This window comes from Amblyomma americanum, chromosome 3 (assembly GCF_052857255.1).
Source record: "Amblyomma americanum isolate KBUSLIRL-KWMA chromosome 3, ASM5285725v1, whole genome shotgun sequence".
Lineage (NCBI taxonomy): Eukaryota > Metazoa > Arthropoda > Arachnida > Ixodida > Ixodidae > Amblyomma > Amblyomma americanum.
In genome coordinates this window covers 201,143,607-201,163,512 of record NC_135499.1, presented here as the reverse complement: position 1 = coordinate 201,163,512, position 19,906 = coordinate 201,143,607, and the positions used below count along the sequence as shown (strand labels likewise).

The 19,906-nt window shown below is 45.4% G+C and overlaps 1 protein-coding gene across 2 annotated transcripts in view; it reads left to right on the top strand.

Annotated features, from left to right (window-relative positions):
* Positions 1-19,906, top strand: part of CalpC (calpain C) — a 75,570-nt gene extending 55,664 nt beyond the window's left edge. For both annotated transcript variants that reach the window (XM_077659664.1, XM_077659665.1), the window contains exons 5-19: positions 1,673-1,859; positions 4,544-4,618; positions 4,846-4,937; positions 6,453-6,530; positions 7,518-7,690; positions 8,493-8,611; positions 9,345-9,434; positions 10,049-10,167; positions 10,754-10,799; positions 10,864-10,987; positions 12,464-12,522; positions 13,161-13,308; positions 15,292-15,408; positions 16,392-16,450; positions 17,746-19,906. In XM_077659664.1, coding sequence (XP_077515790.1) covers positions 1,673-1,859; positions 4,544-4,618; positions 4,846-4,937; positions 6,453-6,530; positions 7,518-7,690; positions 8,493-8,611; positions 9,345-9,434; positions 10,049-10,167; positions 10,754-10,799; positions 10,864-10,987; positions 12,464-12,522; positions 13,161-13,308; positions 15,292-15,408; positions 16,392-16,450; positions 17,746-17,772 — 1,513 coding nt within the window. In that variant the 3' untranslated portion in view covers positions 17,773-19,906. The remainder of the gene's footprint in view (positions 1-1,672; positions 1,860-4,543; positions 4,619-4,845; positions 4,938-6,452; positions 6,531-7,517; positions 7,691-8,492; positions 8,612-9,344; positions 9,435-10,048; positions 10,168-10,753; positions 10,800-10,863; positions 10,988-12,463; positions 12,523-13,160; positions 13,309-15,291; positions 15,409-16,391; positions 16,451-17,745) is intronic.

The following is a 19,906-nucleotide window of genomic DNA, read 5'->3' as shown; positions in this document are numbered from 1 at the left end:
ACTGTGAGCTGTGACGTAATGTGTCCGGAGTAATAGCCGTTTACGACCCGCAGTTACGTTTGATTACGAACGTTGCTGTCTTGTATATTAGGGGTCTGCACTTGTGGTTGTTTACGCCGATTGCGGCCGGGGTTAACAGCCGTGAAATACATCTGAAGAAGGCTTCTCTTGATGGCATTACTTGAAGCGCTCTTCTACAATGCTCAAGTTGACAGTGCTTCTTATGAATTGAACAGTTTCGTATAGTGTGACTTGTTAGGTACTATTCACATGCTTCGACTAATTGAACCTTATGAAATAAACTTCAGAGTGGAGATCGTGGACTGGTGTTTTACAACCAAGATTCTGGTACAACACCTGTGAACCGAGGTGTACGTTTACTTCGTAACAATCCGGAACCTTTTTACGCCCTGTCGCAATGCCTAAAGGTTTCCTTTCGCACCTAAAAGCTTATTAACTGATAACATCTATAGATTACTTGAAACTACGTTTTAATTTTTGCGCTGTGCTCTGCAACAGGGAACCACAGCTGCGCGGTAGAACACACTTCCCGCAGAATACATAGCCGGCTTCGAGAGGAGGCGTTGAATGGACGGGCATTAGAATTCGTAAAATGAAGGTCCGTTACGCTCCACAGCTTCTACAGGACTTCGTCTTCCCGCGTTTCCGTTTCCGTGCGAACTTCGTCTGCTGGGAGCAAATTAGACACCCGTCATTTGTTCCCAAATCAACCGTTCAAAAGGAACCAAAGAATATTAGCGCACTCCGGAACGTAGTGTATCGCTCCGAGTGATGCCGGCTCAAGCAAAGTAAAACAGTGGTATGGTTTTAACTTAGTCGAACAGAGTAAATATGCGAAAGCATGTTTAGCCTGGTTGGCTCAAGGTTTTGCTTTGCTGGGTCGTCGGCACGGCTGGCGACGATATTATATTAGTTCGATAGTAGTATTAGTTGAAAACGATGATGTGCAGTGCACAGCGCGAAAGTGTGTTGCAGTTTAACACGAGGCGTGATCGACTGCGGCGATAGCATAGTGCTCTCGTGCAATGGCCAGCGACACCGATTTTTTGGCGCCGCCACGGGTTTGAATGCTGGTCGCGACAATATTTATTTTGTTTGCTTATTTATGGTTTGGCTAAGGTCACCCTCAAGGTCAAGCTTCGCACCAACTCGGTGAGCTGGTTAGACCTCGTGAAGTAGTGCGGAAGTAAGAAATATGCACTGGTTGACCTGTTTCTGGATCCTGTTTACCTAGCACGAAAACTACCCAGTAAACATGAGGACCATCTCATCGAAGGTTCTTACCCTCGTGAACAGTGGAGGGTACGCATAGTAAGTTTGGCCACTTGATTGCTCGATTAAAGAAACGAGGTCAAAGGATCTTTCATGGGCGCCCTGGTTGGAGGCAGTTATGTCACCATGACCTGAAAATAACTATTACATGACTTTGCTACAGCAAACCTAACTTTGACCTGAATACAGGCGAACCTCTGCAGCTTGTGAAGCCATGTAATTCCCTCAATCAGAGGTCTATCTGGTAAAGGCACGAGAGCTGTGCTAACTGATGCGCGAGCATGATTCTTGCGCGGTCAGGGTTTGTGCCACCGTTTGCATGTGAAAGGCACCGGTTGCGGCGTCCGTCACTCACGGCCGACGGCGCTTTCCGGTGCAGGCTGTATGGATCGTACGAGGCACTCAAGTACGGCTCCAGCCTCGACGGCTTGGCCGACCTGACGGGCGGCGTCACGGAGACGCTCAACATTCGCGAGGACCCCAGTGGCTGCGCACGGACGCTGGCCGGTTCGCTGCTGGGCCGCACCACGCTCATCACCGCGGTCGTTCAGCAGCAGCACACTCAGGTGGGTCCCTGTGTCGGTGCGCTCCTGGCCGCCGCGGCTACCATCCAACTAGCACTCTACGAAGAGCACACGCAGCTACCGCTTGACTGCCGCAAACGCTACCGTACTTGTCACCAACCCACTACCTACCTTCCAGACATCCTGCACTTACATAACTTGCAGGCAGTACGCGCAACTGCAAGCTTAATTTGTGCTACAGCCCACCGCAAGAATCTATTTGTATGAAAAAAAGGTTACACAAATTTCTGCCAATCCAACGCCCAACTAGCTAGGCGCAATCATCTCTCTCTCTCTCATCTCAAGGGCTACGTAGAAAATCATTTCCCGTTCCTGTAGCGTGCATATAAAAAGCATATTTGCTGTATTAGGACTGCCTATTAATCCCACCCCTATCATACCACACTAGGAAAGAAAAGAAAAAACAAAAGGACATCCGTCTCTTTTTTTTCGGGCATTTTGTTGGAAATATCACCATGTGGAGGATTAACACGCTTGTTTCGACTAGGTATCGTCATCACCAAGCACACGTGCTGAGGTAGAAATGTGCACCCGAATAAATTTCAATTACTGACACCAGTAATTTCTTTTGGTGCTAATCCTGTGCTAATCTTTCTACTCGTCTCTGTGCAGACACAAGTAAATAAATACTGACATTTGCTCTAATGATGCTCAAAACACGGCTCGAGCCGTGTATCTTCCTCTGTTCGAAGCAACCTAAAAGTTTTTTTTTACTCCTCTTCGTGCTTCGGCTTATCATGAAAGGCAATTTAAATCCGCAGTTTGAGTTTCACAAGCACGTGAACGTTTCCATTCAGTAGATAGGAGGTAACACACCGTGCAACTTCGCGGTGGCTTAAGCGTCCGGACCAAATGTAGGTATGCAGCGTGCACCTAGTAATAGGACAGGTTTTGCAAGACTTATCAAAGGTCTACGCTGTCTCTGTTATCACGGACTGCGCGTCACGAACAACGCTCAGCGCGTAACTTCCGCGAGGATCAGTCTTTCTCACGTCACGACCGCTTACCTAGTTTCGATTCTAATGCGGCTTTCAGCGCTCTTAGTCCAGCACGAGCCGCAAGCCTTCCAAACAGAGATCGGAATGCGCGCGCTAATCCATTCCGGACGCGCAGCTGCAGCAGATCAGGATACGTGAGCCCGCGGGGCGGAACGTCTCACCTTACATAACCTCGCAGCGAAGGAGATGTGGGGGGAGGGGGGGGGGGGCGAAAAAGTAAAGAAGGCCGCCGTCCGGTCTGATGAACACAAGTTGTCTCACACGCTGGCGCGGCCGCATTCGAAGCACGCTCTCTCCGAACGCTCGAGGAAGCGGAGGCTCAGGAAGGAAGGGGTCGGCACGTGAGGAGCGCCGGCCGGCATGGTGGCTTCGGCTGGCCCGTGCCGGGTCGCATGTTTTAATCATGACACCGCGAACGGAAGCAATCCGAGGCAGAGACGCGCGCAGAAAAGAGGGCGCCGAAGAAAGCTTGGCGCCAAAGAAGTCATTTGCGGGGGTATGCGGCTCTCGGTGTTTCGTATTACAGTGCGATACTTGTTTCTTTCTCTTTCGCGATACCTTCCCGTCAAAACGATTTGCGTCGCACTATTTTTTTTATTACGCAGCAATGGTTTGGTTTATGGGGGTTTAACGTCCCAAAGCGACTCAGGCTATCAGGGACGCTGCAGTGAAGGGCTCCGGAAATTTCGACCACCTGGGGTTCTTTAACGTGCACTGACATCGCACAGCACACGGGCCTCTAAATTTCGCCTCCATCGAAATTCGACCGCCGCGGCCGGGATCGAACCCGCGTCTTTCGGGCCGGCAGCCGAGCGCCATAACCACTCAGCCACCGCGGCGGCCTATTACGCAGCAATGAAGTTGCTTCTCAGTTCCTGTGAATATTTCGAAACATTACTCTTTGACATAGAGTTATTTTCTTAACTGTGAACATAACGAAGGGGTTGTCACGGGCAAGGAGGCAAGGCGTGAGAAATAATGTATTCTCGCTGCGGAAGGGAGATCACTTATTGCTTTATTTATTATTGTCATGTGTATTGCATGTTTTGCCTCTATTTTGACTCTAAAAAAATATTAGCACTGAACCTATATTTGTATGTTTTGCCCTCTCCTGTAAAAATCCCAAGAAGGGATTGACAGTATTCCGAAATAAATAAATAAACATACAAAAACTGAAAAGTTACGCACGAGTTTTCACTGAACACGGTTTGTATACTATGGGGAAAAAAATTGAATGCCGCGTTAAATCGCATAAAAAAAAAGAAAGCAGTCACGGGCTATAGCTTAGAAATAAGACTCGCCAAACGCCGTAGACACTAAGCCTCCGTCGGGGCAGATAGTGACAGAGCGATAAAAGGCACATTATTTGCTGCATCAAGCTCGGTGCCTAAAGCAACTCTTAATAACCGCCAAGTTAACAGCAATATGCTGCGCTCACATTTTCAGCAAAGAGCCTAACTGGATTTATTGCGTTTCTAGAAGCACCTAGCTGTAAAAATATAGAATCGGAGTGCTCATAAACTCCAGGCATTTTGAATGTAAACTCGGGTGCTAAGAAAAAATAATATCATAGGTTACTAATATCCCGATCATAAACGTGCGTAGCCACATCCTTTTTGACCGCTCGTGACCCTGGTATTCATTTCTTCTTATTTTCTCCTTTTTCAGACGAGAACATCTCCAGAAAAAATGGCGAACGGAATCTGGCTTGGCACAAATTACAGGATACTCTCGTTCCAGAAGGTAAGGAGCCCAAGCCAAGAACTTTCCCGCAATGTAAACCACAGTGCACGAAATACTTACGGTAGAAATGGTACTCATCTCACCTTATCGACCGATGGCTCGTCGTAAAGCACAGCTGCATTTCTACGGAATGGTTGGAGGAGCCCTCGTTCATGTTTATGGCAGGTTGTGAAGGATGCGCATATTGCTCTTGTGGGCATTCAGTTCGGCTTTGTCTTTCTACGCAGGTGACCACAGCTGGAGGCGAGCAAGTGCAGCTTCTGAAGTTGAGGAATCCCGTCGGATTAGGAACAGACTACATCGGCAGCTGGTCATTCGAGTAAGTTGGTATAGGACCTGTTGCAAAATATATAAAAGACAACTATCCTAGGCGGAAGTTTCTAATATGAGTTATATATACAGTGTTCACGTCATAACGTTCCAGTCTGGCAGTCCGTACTAGCTGCGTTGACTCAGAAGGAAAAGATGCGAGATCGCTCCTTTGCGTGGTGTTTCTTAGATGTGTATTTGCTCTATGTACTGCAAAAATCACATCTCGTAAAAGATTGCTTTCTACCGCCGAGCACAAATAACGCACTGGAAGAATTGAAAGGCCGGCTGAATTAACTGCTCGCGACGGGACGCGGATATGATGCTGAAACCGGAAGTGAACGGTCATCAGTAATTAAACATGATAAGCCATGGCTCGCAGCTATTGATGACGATGACTTTAGGCTGCCGTTTTGTTTTGCCGCAGCTAGACTTCCACCCACGGCGGCCGGGTTTTGATTCAGGCAAAATGTAGAATCCGGTCATAGTGATCGAAGACTGTACGGCGGATGTTACAGCATTGGCGTAGTTTTTCTGACACGAAAAAAAATTTGAATACTTATATTCACTATTAGTTACTGAGTTATTTAATGACGAAGGGCTGAGGCAATTAGGTGAGCTCACAAGGCTAGCTCATTTATTATCATTTTTGTTCCTGAAGCGAGGTTACAGGTCAAACCAGAAGATGCTGTGGTATGTGGGTTTAACGTCCCAAAGCGACATGGGCTTTGAGGGACGCCGTAGTGGAGGTCTCCGGAACAATTTCAACTACCTGGGGTTTTTTAAGGTGCATTGACATCGCGCACAACACGGACGCCTTGCATTTCGCCTCCATCGAAATGCGGCAGCCGCGGCCGAGATCGAACCCGCGACCTCGGGATCAGCACCCGACCGCTATACCCACTGAAACCACCGCAGTAGAAGAGGCGATTAACCTAAAGGCACATGCAGGTGCTTCTTTGTGGCGATGAAAAACGTCAAAGTGAACAGGACAAGTCACAGTTACTCCGGATATAGGCAGTAAAGAGTGTTAACATGCCGTTTATATAACGGCGTTTTATAACGCAGGGAGCTATGGAAAGAAAAATGATAGATGCAACGTTAAGAGACCGAAAGCGAGCAGAGTCGGTGAGGGAACGAACGCGTGTTAATGACTCGTAGTCGAAATCAAAAGGGAGAAATGTGCTTAGGCGCGGCATTGATGCGAATGAAGGATAACCGCTAATCCTTAAAGGTAACGGAGTGGATTCCGAGAGAAGGCAAGTGTAGCAGGGGGCGGCAGAAGGTTAGGTGGGCGGATGAGGTTAAGAAGTTTGCGGGGATACGATGGCCGCTGATAAAGGACAGGGCTAATTGGAGCGACATGGGAGCGGCCTTTGCCCTGCAGTGGGCGTATTCAGGCTGATCATGATGATGATGATGAGATTACCACTTGAATTTCGTTTGTTCAGGAATCTACATGGAATACTTGAACACGTTTTAATCGTTGTATTGCTTTGCTTTTCCTTTGCCATTCGCGTTATAGTTCCCTGGAATGGGACAAGGTTCCGCCAGAAGAGCAAGAAAGGCTTAACTACAAGAGCACCACGGAGGGAGAATTTTGGTAAGACCATGAGACAAACGCCGTGGCACGTGTAGTTGAAGTGAAGTGTGGGCTGAATGGGCCGACGCTGGACACATTTAGGCATAACTGAACAGGCATAAGCGCCTTGCCAACTCAAGTTGTGTCAGAAAAACGGAGGCGCAATGAATTAAACGAGGCATTTTCTTTGTATTTCGTGCGGCCTACCCGTTTTTTTTTTTTCTATAGGTCTCGTCGGTAGGGTGAACTTGCGGTTTCCGTGACTTTCAAGCGTAAAGCATAAGCGAAAGTACTTGTTAGAAAGCACGCCAGTTTGTCGCAAGTATTTTGTGCCGAGCAGAGATATACATTCAGTATAAAATATGTAAGACCGGGAAAGAGAGAGAAGTGAATGTACCCAGATTTTAGTTGTTTAGTGTAGTTCTGATAAGAAGTCATAATGGCAGTTTTTTATGTGTGTCTGAGAAGGTCTTGGGTTCAAAGCGACGAGACAGGCAACACAGAAAGAATGACCGAACTACCTACCTCTTGCTACCTCACTCCCCCCCCACTAGCCTATTTTTTTCTGTGCCCGCCCGTGAAATAAAGCGCTGGACAGCGTAGACTGAACACAAAGATATCTCGCTTTGCAGGTTCTTGTATTACCGTCCCTTAAAACTGCAGTTCACTGCATAAAAAAAAATACCTACTGTAATTTTCCGTAAAGAATTTACATACTATGCGTGCTCTAGACATGAAAATACTGGAATAAATTTGTCAGAATGAAAATTGTTAATTCTCTTATCGTGCTCAGTCTGCTGACTAAACAAATGGTCAATTTTTATTACTATAATAGCTAGGCACGCTCTCTCATCACCCGCTCGCCACACAGCGTTATTGGGGCCTTTGTTACGTTCACGGAAGTTCACAGTCCGGTGAGGGCCAGTCAGGCCTATTAATTAGAAGCAGTGCTGTCACCCTCGCTGTGCACTGACCGTCCACGGCGGTCGATCGCTGTCGCACCGGCAGGATGTCGTACCAGGACTTTATGAAGACGTTCACGTCGCTCGAGGTGGTGCACCTGGACAGCGAGACGAGCCGCGACGAGCTCAGCCTGCGCGACAAGACGCCCTGGCAGATGAAGGTCTGGAAGGGCCACTGGCAGAAGGGCGCCACCGCCGGCGGCTGCCGCAACAACACCGGTGAGCGGCACACGATGCGGAAACGACGTGGTTCGCGTCTGATCCTCGCGCCCAGAATGGCACTTCGCGATGTTTTAGCAGCTATCGAAGACGTCTTGCGCGTGCTTTCGATGACGCCGCTTTCCCTCGTTGAATATCCCCGCGCCCCTTTCGCAGCGCCATACCGAGCTGAAAACTTTATTAAGCTAGTCAAGCTGCAAACAACAATAATGGCATAAAAGGATAAACTACACTATACAGGATACCAACGTCCTTTCTTTAGTGCCGCCTTCGTGTACGCTTTTATTTCCTTGCATAGCGCAAGTTGAAGGAGCAGGTTAATGAGTTTGTACAATTCAATGATGTAGTCCTTGAGTTTAATTTGTTGCTACTTCGGTTGCAGCAGGCTTGTTTTGAATAATCGTATATTCACCAAAAGATGCGTGCATAAAATTCCAGGAGCTGCCTGCCTTAAGAACTATGCCGCAACAAAAAGAAGTTGCAGTGCTAGCCGGCAGAACTCTTGTATGGGTTGGAGTATGTCAATCGATGACATGACGACAACAGGTCTACCGTATTTTGCTACTGATGCCTTAGGCAACATATGCGTCGCGCAATTTATTAAACAAAAATATCTTGCGATGGAAACATTAAAGACATGATACCGTTATTTGTGCAACATCGATACTTTTGGTTTTTCAAATTGAGCCTTTGTCAAGGAACGGGACGCAGAGTTACGTCGAGATTTTTCTTCTGGCGAGGTATGCCCATTTTAATTTGACCGCAAACTCCTCTGCGTCCTTTGCTTTCGCTCTTTCTTTAGACACCTTCCACATCAATCCTCAGTTCCAGCTGATCCTGTCAGAGTCGGAAGAGGTAGTCATATCCTTAAGTCAAGACGCCGTCATCGAGCCTAAAGTCATGGGCTTCACCATCTACCAGGTTCGTGCACAACACTTCTATACTTCTATTTTCTATACTTCTATTTTCTATACGCCTGTCTCTATGCGCAGCCTTATGCAGCCTTTTGCAGACTAGTCTTTCTGGGAACCCCAAGCTATGCTTTTATGCAAATACGAAAGCCTTCAAAAGAAAGCCGCTAAGGGAACGGACTTTCCCTTCAAGCTTTTCGACAAAGGCCAGAGAAGTGCGGAAATTTCAACGCCTCTCATGTTAAAAAACAACAAAACCTAGAAACCTAAATTAAACAACTTTTAAAAACCAAGGTTTCAAATTAATCACGATTATTTGGCGTAAACTTCACATATCACCGCTGAAAATTATATTCGCAGTTTTGAGCAAAAATTCTCAAACGTATATAAGTGTATTGGTGGCATCGGCAGAGATATCAGTTTTTCTTATAAAGGAGAGAGGGGAGCCGGAGCATTTTTTTTATTGGCACAGAAAGCCATATAGGTATTGTACTTGTGCGGATGTTTATCGTTACTCGTTTGCTGTTTGCTATGATATTTGTATGAGCTATAGTAACATATCAGGTCTACGCTTGTGCTTCTCTTCTGCCGCTGTACCGAATTTTGTGAGTCCACAATCACACGCATGCAAATAAATAGTACGATGAAATGTACAGACAGAAGTATGCCTGATGCTTAAAGCATAGATATTCAAAAATTTCCCATGCTTCTTGCGAGAACTACTTTTCTTTTTCACCACAAAGACGCCGAAGCCACCGAATGAGGCCCTGGACAAAGCCTTCTTCAAGAAAAACAAGTCACTACTTAGTTCCCAGTACAGTAATTGCAAGCAGGTGAGTTGCCATTTTTTTACTTCGAGCCTTGTTTAGATATCGCATATTCTTTAGCCTGTCACAGACACTGCTCGAGCAGTATGACTTCAGCAAGGGACGTGACCAGAGCTTTTTTTTGCACAAATTCATGACTGAACAATGAACAAGGCTGAATAATCAGTTGTGGTGATGCTTTTCAAGCAGTAGCTAACCGCTCTAGGTGTCTGTCGAAAATTAGATATACTGTGAGACAGAGAACGGAGCGAGCTTTATTGCCACTCGCAAGCATGGCGGCCACTTCTCCGAAGACGAAGATGAGCGATGACGATGATGCATATTTACAGATGAAGACGAAGGTCGCACACTGCTTACAATACTGAGTTAATGCCGTTTGTTAGTTAAGGGTAGTTATATCTGATTCGCAATTAGATATAACTTGAGCTTAGCGAACACACAGCACTGCTCTCGCGAGGTTTCGCGAAAATGTGATGAATCGATCACTGATTCAATAAGTGAATAATTAGCTTGACTGATTCTGCAAATACGTAACTGCTATGTGGATATGGGTTCTACTGCCAACACAGTAGAAGTGAAGGTCGTTTCACAAGTGTGGCGCGACTGCACTTGTCCGTCAGGTGTCCGTCAGGTGCGTCCTGGAACAAGGAGGCTACGTCTTGCTCCCAACCACTTTCGAGCTTGGCCAGGAGGCATCTTTCACGCTACGGGTCTTCTCGGGGAAGCCTACCAAGCTTAAGTGAGTGCATGCAGCAGTACTTGACTTACCGTAAGGTCAGTGTGAATCGCTGACCTTCATTGGCTTTTGAAGCGAAAAGCTTACTACGCTAGGTAAAGCTGTCGTCGCGTAGGCCGGAGAATGACCTTGAACGACCTTCAGCCCAACCACGTTAGCCGTGTATGACCATGTGTGGTACAGTTATGGTGTCGAACCCTTGACCCCTGAACTTGACCCATTACCTTTAGTTGTCATTTGACCTTAAGAATATTCGATGGGGTGATGTGAAGCCACGTGATGACATCTGATGGGGGTGCCGTAAGACCATGTGATTCCACATCATAGCCACGTGGTCGTGTGGCTATATGTATATAGAACGGCTGTCCCGAGCATGTAGCGGAGCTGCAATGGACGAGCCTCAGATGCTTGCCTTTCACTGAATTCCAGGGTTAGCCAAGTTAAGCCACTACCAATTTCTTCAGCTGAGCGCAGCGCGCAGAATAGAGAAAAAATAAGGATGGAGTGCAGCAGTTCGTTTTGTTGTTATTCATGTCACATACTGGTTTTTAGCCACATCTTTTAATTCATTCCTCTTTCCATTTCGCAGGCTTATCGACAGCCAACCGAGCACAGTGAAGCCAGCGATAATGAAGGTGAGGTGAACCTCTGCATTCAGCTTGCTCGGGTGCTGACGCCGCTGTCTTTGCGGTGTTCCAGGCGCCACCCTCATTCGACAGCAAAATCAGCTCGTACGAGGCCGTCTTCCTTCAAGTGGCGGACGAGCACTCCTCGGTGAACTGCTTCGAGCTCCAGGAGCTTCTCGAAGCTTGCCTACCTAATGGTACGCACGCCAACATAACCTACGTCGCGCTATGTAACGAATGCTGTTTAGTTGTGAAAACTAATTTCACTGGGACATTTTCACTGATGACGCAGAGGGACCTCTTTTCAGTTCACTTCCCTCACCTCACATCTGTCAAAACGACGTTTCGAGGAAATTTTACTGAATGTGTCCACCTACCAACCTTTACACCTACCCATCGTCACAAAGTTTCCTTTCTTGGGACTTTAAACCCCAAAAACCTGGCTTTCGATTCGTTTTTTCATGACGTACTTGCTCTTTTAAAACATCGATCCCTCTTTGGTTTAACTGATATTCGCACACCACTCATGGCTATACGAAGGAACATGATTCAGTGGAGAACAGCGTCGTTGGTCACTATGCTTCTGGTCAGTGCAGATAACACGACTGTGTCGCATGTTATTCATAAATTGTAAATTGCGGGATTTTGCGTAGTATAAAAAGACTATAGCGCTTGAGACGGGGACAAAGAAATACCAGCAGGATGAGCGCACATCCTGTCTTCTTCCATTTCTTTTTCACCGTCTCAAGCGCTTGTCTTTTTATAATGTGATTAACAACAAACTAGTCCAGCTTTGCGCCTTGAATGCGGGGTTTAACGTCCCGAGGCGACACATTGGCTTTAGAGGGACGCCGTAGCAGATGGCTCCGGATTAGTTTAGACCGCCCGCGGTTATCACTTGTGAGGGCTGATCCGTTGCAGGTCTTGATAAGCAAGCCACACATGATGTAAAGCGAGAAAAGTGTTTCGGTGTCTGTATATTTATCGTTTATTTATTTAATTATTTACTATGCGCCTCAGTGTGCTCAGAGTGATATGTAATAAACACATTAAAATATATAAACAATGTATGAACCGACGCCATTACATGTTTCCCTCACTGCGAACGACATCTTGAAATTTTTTTAATGTTCTTTCTGTGGCGATGCCTCGCCGCAAACTTTTCCATTCAGTGATGATACTTGAAATGAATTATTTGCTTAAAGAGATGTGTAGCAAGTTACGCGTTTAATTTTGACAGTGATCCTGTTGTGATAGGATGACATGCGGTGACTGGAAGAAATCGCCTGTAAGTTTTGGGGGCACACAATGTTTACGGAAAAGTGCTAAATGGGCACGTTTACGACGATGTGGTCAGTTTTTCTTTTCGACACCTTGGTCTATAGCTGTGACAGTACTAAATGTAAACGCGAGCTGTTTGAGAAAAATTGAAGAGCAAGGCTCTGCAAGGGTTCGATGTTTCTCTAGTACTTTGGATTGCGCTAGCAGGTACTTACGCAATTTTATTTAAATATTTTTATTGCAAAGGGCAGGAACACAGAATACAGGTCTGGCGCCAGTCCTGTATTTCCGTCCTTTGTGCTAAATGTAACTAAAAAGTTTTCTCTACCTTACGTCTTCTTCGACGTCCTTCTTTATTTTTGTTCACCCCTTATTTATTTTTATTATTCCAGACTACGTCAAAAGCTGTGCAACGTTGGAAGTTTGCCGACAAGTCGTGATGGCGCTGGACGTATCCTTTACCGGTTTGCTTACCTCGAAGCTGCTAAAGCGCTTGACCGTATCTGTGATTTGTCATTGTCTTATCAACTTTTGCCGCGTAGAATACACCGGAAGCTATATAGCTGAGCAAATAATTAAATACAATCATAAAGAATCACGCACAATAAAGCGTGAAAAGCTGCAAGTAGTAAAGAGAGGTGATATTGCTGACTACTGGGTGCGCAAAGATGCTTTATTTTAAATTTTGTGGCTATAGTAAAAACACGCATAGAAATAAAAAAAACAGCTACGACAAACCTGCAAGGCAACGCTAAACCAAGTTATGCTATCATTTTATTTTTACTTTATTATTTTACATTTAACACGACAGCGTTCTGTGAGTTGTATACATGTCGGCGTAATGCACGACGGAACAAATATGCGATAAGTGCAAGCATTGCAAAAATGCACGTTCTCGTTGTAAACTCATTTGTTCAACCATAAGTACCCCGTCTTAAGCACTGAACGCAGCTCTCAGCTGCTTTTGCAGCTTCAGCTTCGGATTTCTTCAGAAGCAATCTGACACTGCCCCGAGTTTTTCTGCAACAGCGTAACTGGAACCCACAATAAGCTCCTGATGTCGCGCAGTTGTCCTTGACTCGCAACCAGCCAACGGGTCTCGGCCGGCTGCGGTACCAGGAGTACAAGAACTTTATGTGCAGCCTCAAGTACTGGCAGAGCACCTTCAAGAAGCACACTCGCGGCACCGCGGGCATCCTGAGGGCCGAGAAGCTCCGCGACGCCATTCTTGACGTCGGTCAGTGCTGCAGCGTTCTTGAACGCTGCTTTGTCAACACGCTGTTACAAGAACAAGGCATGCAGGAGATCGTGTGGCGTCGAACGTTCACGGAATTACTACGGTATCCTTGTGAATTCGGCCTTCATTGTCAGAATGGCAGATAACGAAATACTTATTTTCATTTTCTTAATTTTTTTCTTTCATCTGCTTGGGCAACGACATATAGGGCACTCCCACATAGAGTGGTATAGAGTGGGTTGGGCGCTGTTGCGTGGCATGCAGTGAGACAATACCCCAATTGTCATAACTAATATCGCTTTTAGCGGCGCGTAACGTTCAGTGCCTCATGCTTTCCTCTCGTCCCGCAGGCTTCTCGGACGGGTGCACCTCTCGCTGTCAGTAGTACTGGTTTATACATAAAAAAAAATAGCTGAAGGAAAAGAATGTTGCCGACTGCGCCAATTGCTATCTAATACCTTAAGCACCCGAGCTGCAGCAGGCCGAGGTGAAAGGGAAAGGGAGAGGATAGCGCGGAGAATTATAGAGGGGATTACTATTTACGAAATACGAAAAGAATTCAAGTTCGCGCCGCTCTCGCGCAAATGGCCAGGCTCTGTCCGAAAATAAGTGCGCGCGAGTGGCCACTGTGCACAGTCATGTACATTCCGGTGGCTGGTTTTACGCTCCGCATAAAATATTCGGACACGACGGTAAGCTCCATCGCGTTTGACGACCGCATGCTACTTGGCTCTTGTAACTGCATCGTTGCCTTTGCGCAGAGTAGTTTACGTCATGCCCTCAGCGTGTGCGGCCATGAATGTTTTATATCAGCGGCCGCTGCTAAACAACGGCAGTAGCTGTCAGTTACATGCAGGCTTTTTCAGAAGTAATGTGTTCAAGGGGTTTGCTTCTAAGCCGAGTAGTGGGGCTCTTATTGCGGCATCCGGGGAAGTAGCAAATTTTGCAGCGCTCCTCTCACCGTTAACAGATATGGAACATAGTATTAAAAACCAGTGCTAAAAAACACAGACACAGGACGAGACGAGACGCGCGGAAGGCGCTGAACTTACAACTGAATTTTATTCGATTGTAAGATGTCAATTTTTACAATACACACACAAACACACGCACACGTGTGTATCCGTCAGCAGGAAAGAAAATAGAAATGTAGCACAACACTGCATTGCGTGTAATTGTACTCCGTTTTTTGTTGATACGACAGTGCTGTTTGTACATGATGACCAATGCACAAGAGAGGTCGCTGAGGCATTCCACACTCTGAGAAAGGGCGATGGATGCGTGAGAAAAACGTCGATTAACTTGTCAAGCAGGGAAATGAGCTTGCTTTCTTGTGGGTTGCGGAGTTGCCGACAGCGCACGTGCCTTGGAAATTTGTTTAATGTTTTTTTTTTGGTCTTATCGCATGTGGGTGATTGCAGTGCATCTGTGTTTGACGAGACAACCTTACACGTGTGTGTGTATTGTATAAATTGACTTCTTACTATCGAATAAAATTCAGTTGTAAGTTCAGCGCCTTCCGCGTGTCTCGTCTCGTCCTGTGTCTGTTTTTTAGCGCTGGTTTTTAATACAGTAGATCACCACCAACTCGCCCAATCCTCAGTTCTTCTACAGATATGAAACACTCTCAATTAATGCATAACGAGCCTCACAGCATGTTAGGCGAAAAAAAACAGTAAAAGAATTGTTGTTTGCATTCCTCCTCTTGTCCCTCGTCTTTCGTTGACTGGTTTTTTCGCTTATGCACCAACTGGCCCAGATCTCAACTCCTTCACAGCATGGTTCACAATGAAACCCCTGGGATACTTACTTTTGAAAAAGGGTGTACGTGCCTGCTACTTGATTGCCTGTTGGTGTTTATGCGTAGCCGCACGTTGGAAGATAGATCTTTTGGTCTATCTGAAGGCAGGTATTATGGAATCGAACGAGATGTGCTTTCCTGTCCCGCAGTCAAACGTCAACACGGTGCTCTTTTCCCTGCAGGTTTTCAGCTCAACACAGATATTTTGGCGATGCTGATGCTGAGGTACATGAGGAAAGACGGCACGCTGCGGTTCGGGGACTTTGTGTCCTGCATCCTCCACCTCTCCGTGGCCTTTGGTAAGCGCAGAGGGTAGAACGGCGCGGGTTGAAATTAATAAGGCGTGATGTGGCCTTGAGAACCTCAACCCTCGGCCTTTAGAGTGGACCGTGTCAAAGGTCACCTTAAACTGCAGACTGAGGTAAAAACAAAGCCCGTTTGAAGATAAAAGTTCGAAAAGGAAGAGTAGGATATATGAAGGTAGAATTACTGAATGTTGCAATCTTGAGGGTCAGGGCTCGACAGTGCTATATACCATGGGTCTTTACTAAAATATGAAAGGATCATACCAAAATAAGAAACGACATATAAAAAAACTATTGCACGCTGACTGCCCATTCTCCGGCTGTTGGTGTGCATAAGGTCACACATAAATGCGTGAATTTTTCGCTACTAAAGGATTTATCCGGTTTTGATGTTATCTTCAGGATTGTGGTGTTGTAGTTGTTCTGCCCCGTGCCTTTCCTGATATAAGTAGCGTTGCATAGCGACGTGCAGCTATTAACATTGGCGACCTCGCTCAAGCAAATGTTGAGAACAGCCTCATTTTCTAAAGCTTTATTAGTGTTCTGCAGGCTCCGGTAATCCTAAATGCAGCGACCGCATTTCAAAAGTCGCGCAAAATTCAGATTCGCCCATCCACTAAGGTTTCCGTGCACGTTAAAAAAAATCCAGCTGCTCATATTAATATCTGCAGCCCTTCGTTACGGCGTGCCCCGAAGCTCAGTTGCAGCACTTAAAGACACATTGCCTTTAATTTTTCTTCCTTAGAACCGTTCCCACTTCCCATATGCATCGGTCGCAAGAAAGCTTTGAGTTTTATTACCAAGCGCCATCTGTGAGGACGCGACTTATCTAAATACTTTGGGGCTGGAGCATGCTAGCTTTCTTTTTATTTTATTTATTAAATGGACCGAGGTCAGCACGCACCACGCGTCGTTCTCGGCGCTGTCCTTTAAGATCGCAATCAAAATTCTTTCTAACTATCTGAATTACCTCGCAGCAACGTTCGAGAAGAAGGATCCCCTTCAGAACGGCTTCATCAAGATGACACTTGCCGAGGTAAGTGTATGCGCCAAATACATATGTCTCAGTGCTGAAAGCCATGGAACAGCAACTTCCGCTATCTCCATCGTGCTAGCAGAAATAACGTATAAAGTATTGGAACTGAGAAAACACGCTGAAGTTAGAAGCTCGGAAAAAAAAAAATTCTTATGAGAAATGCTCAGCGCAGAAGAAAGCAGTCTTGGTGGCGGTCGTTTCTAGACTAGATGGTTTATACTTTTCAAATGGTGGAACTTAACGTGGCACAAAATGATACGCGACGGTGGGAGGCCGGGGCAACAATTATAACTTTTTTCAAGTGATGGGCAAGGTATGAAACGGATGTGAAACAGGCTAAAAATAATGTTTTATCGAAAACATTTCCAGCAATGTTAAAAACAAACGTTAAGCAATTATTGCGCGCTATTAAAGAGTTTTTTTGCGCGCTATTAGAGAGTTGATTTGATTACTTTACTAGATGGCGCTGGCGATCCGTTTCCCGGAAATTTGTGCTAGTGTGCTTCCCATTTATACAGAATATTACCAACGCTACTAATGTTTTGCTGCCATTCTCTCCTCTTTACAGCTACGTCATTAAGTCCCCTATAACTGTATATGTGCTCGGCACTGCAAAACTTAACTCTTAACCTTCACTCCTCCCATTTATTTAACTGTATTAACTCTAAATTCCCGCAAAACACCTGCGATTTCAGAATTTCAACCAAAATTTTTCACCTATCAATTGGCACATCAATTATACCTGTTGAATGGAAAGTCGGAAAGGTGGTTCCTATTTCCAAAACTAGCACTAAAACTTCGTCTCTCAATTACCGCCCCATTTCGCTCACAAGTACTTGACGCAAAATGCTTGAACATAAAAATATTCTCGAAGCCCGTCAAATTTATTAAATCGAACTCATTTTTCACACCAGTTCAACACGCATTCTGCAAATCATACTCCTGTGCGACTCAACTCATATCATTTACGCACGTATTACAATCAATCATCATGTGCTGACTATTTTTAAAGACTTTACACTGTATTTAGTATTCTGTAATTCTCATATGTATCTTTATTTTGCCCCCCACCCTACCCCCCCCAAAGCCTGTGGCCATGTAGGGTAAGGTAAATAATGTTAATTGAATGAAAACGAAGCTTGCTCGTCTACACGCCTTACGTTGTGGGCAGACCGTCGTAGCAAGTACAAAACAACTCTAAACTCGCGCAACCCACCTCCCGAATCTCTTACTGACTCCAATATTAAGTTTTTCTGGCTCACTGGCTGTGCGATGCGTATCTTCTCTTCTTTCAGTGGCTCAAGACGTCGTTGCAGTGCTGATCAGGGCCCTGTAGACTTCTTCAAAAGGCGCCGCTCAAGTTTGAATTGAGCACAAGGCGCAAAGAGTCTGCAACGAGGCCATCTTGCATCTGAATTGAATCTTCAGTCCAAAACTCTGTCCACCTCCAGCACATGAAGCACGACCTACCTTATCTGTGGGCGAAGTGCTCAATACACCGGTGCGGTCATGTGACGTTACACCAACGACGAACTTGTTATACGCACTCTCCGATAGGTTCTTTTGTTTTGTCTAATCTGAGAAACCGCGTAAAATTTGTCGATATTTTGTTGATGTCCAATGCTGGCATCGATTATCAAACCTGGAAACTTTCAAATATCGAGTCCTGCATCGGACGGATGCGTCGATCTGAATGTCTCAGAGAGCTTAGGTGGCTCCAAGTTTGAAAACGTCTCGTACACATGATGATGCAAGCCTCGTTAAACAGACCCCAAAATTCTGCAAAATATTTTAGTACGCACTGCTTAAGAATCTTAAACTTGAGCAGTCACGTCTCCTAGGCGCCTTGTACTGTTAACGTTTTCTCATTTTTTTTAAACTGTATATATAACTGTTCACCGCGATGCTGCAACAGTTTTGTTAATAACGGTTAGTGCTTGGAGAAAAGTGAACAGTTGGTAACAACTTCGTTTTCCTGCAGAATTTATTTCTAACAAACTCAAGTTGTGAGACGTGCTTCGTTTGCACAATGCATGCTACATCTTCAATTTGTGAGGGTGAGTCCGATCTACAATGCTTGTAATTATTTAACTTCTGTTTAAATGCAAAGCCTCTTCTACAAAGAGGGGCTAAAATTGTTTGGATTTATGTTGCTGACAATTATTTGTTGTCTGGAATTCACTATTTCGAAGCAGCGAACTTTAACAAGTTAAACATACAACAGGCACAATGCGAGGCATGGAATTCTTGTTCTGCCTCGCACTCTGCTCCTTGCATCTTAGTCGTATAAACGCAAGGCAACTTTCAAGTGGCACGGTTCGAAGTTAGCTCAGACAAGGCCTATATCTCTTGAAAAGAACCAAGTGGCTGCGTAGCTCGCGAGGTCGGCCGTTCCCGGAGGCAGAAACGTAGCGAACGGACGAATACGTTGTGTGACATGCCACGAAATTGGCGCCACGAGCTTCTGTCGTAACAGTCCTTAGCAGCTAAACCTGCGGAACTTAGACATATATGAGCCTGATTCCTCTGCTCAGATAAGTTACCGATGAAGTTTCTGTTAGCGCGCTAATTTGCTTCGCTCACCTGCATCTCTCATGAATATAAAAAAAAAACAAGGTCTAACAAAGAGAAACAAAGTCTAATGCAGCTGTTTCTTTGTTGTTTTCGTAATTAAGAAGCCGACCTGTTTTGGATCCACAAGAACATAAATTATGTTTTCAAGTGAGAAATGAAAAGCGGAAATCACTTTTCCGAAAGTGCTTTTGTATAAATGCTTCGCAGGACGTTCGCACTTTTGTTTGTTGTCCCGTGTAAAGTATAATATTAACAAATGGCTGCGTCATTCAGTGAATGCTGCTGCGGTAAACAAAGAGCGATTGTGCTACCGTTCGCGGTAGGAACAGGCTTCAGTTAACATTGTTATGAGTGCGGAAGGGTGGATACAGCTTGTAATCAGGGTTCATTCGCTACTTAGGAAGTATTTTCTCAGCGCTGAACTTCTCATTCTTTAGAGTTTTAATAAATATATGCGCTTGTCAGACAGTGCTATAATCTGCCATAAATGCTCTTGAAGGATGTTTCAGTCATGATGCTGTTGTCATGCTTTGTTATGATTCTGTTAAACTGGTATTTCCAAAAGGCATAAGTTGGAAGTGTGTACAAGATGTCATGTGGGATTAAAAGCAAATGGCGATTCTTCTGCACTGGGACGTCTACATGTATGGAAACTATCTGGCAGCGTGTTGTGCGCAGCACGCCGAGTATTTTCACGTCTTGGACAGTAGTTCTGTCAGGATTGTTTGCGCACAGCTATGTTCATGTACAAAATAGGTGGAACGAATCGATATATTGTGTAAAATGTAGATTATGTCTCCTCACCTTGAAGTGTACATGAAAAACGTAGGTGAAAAGCAACAACCTTCATCTGTGTACAATAAACCACAGTCATTACTAATT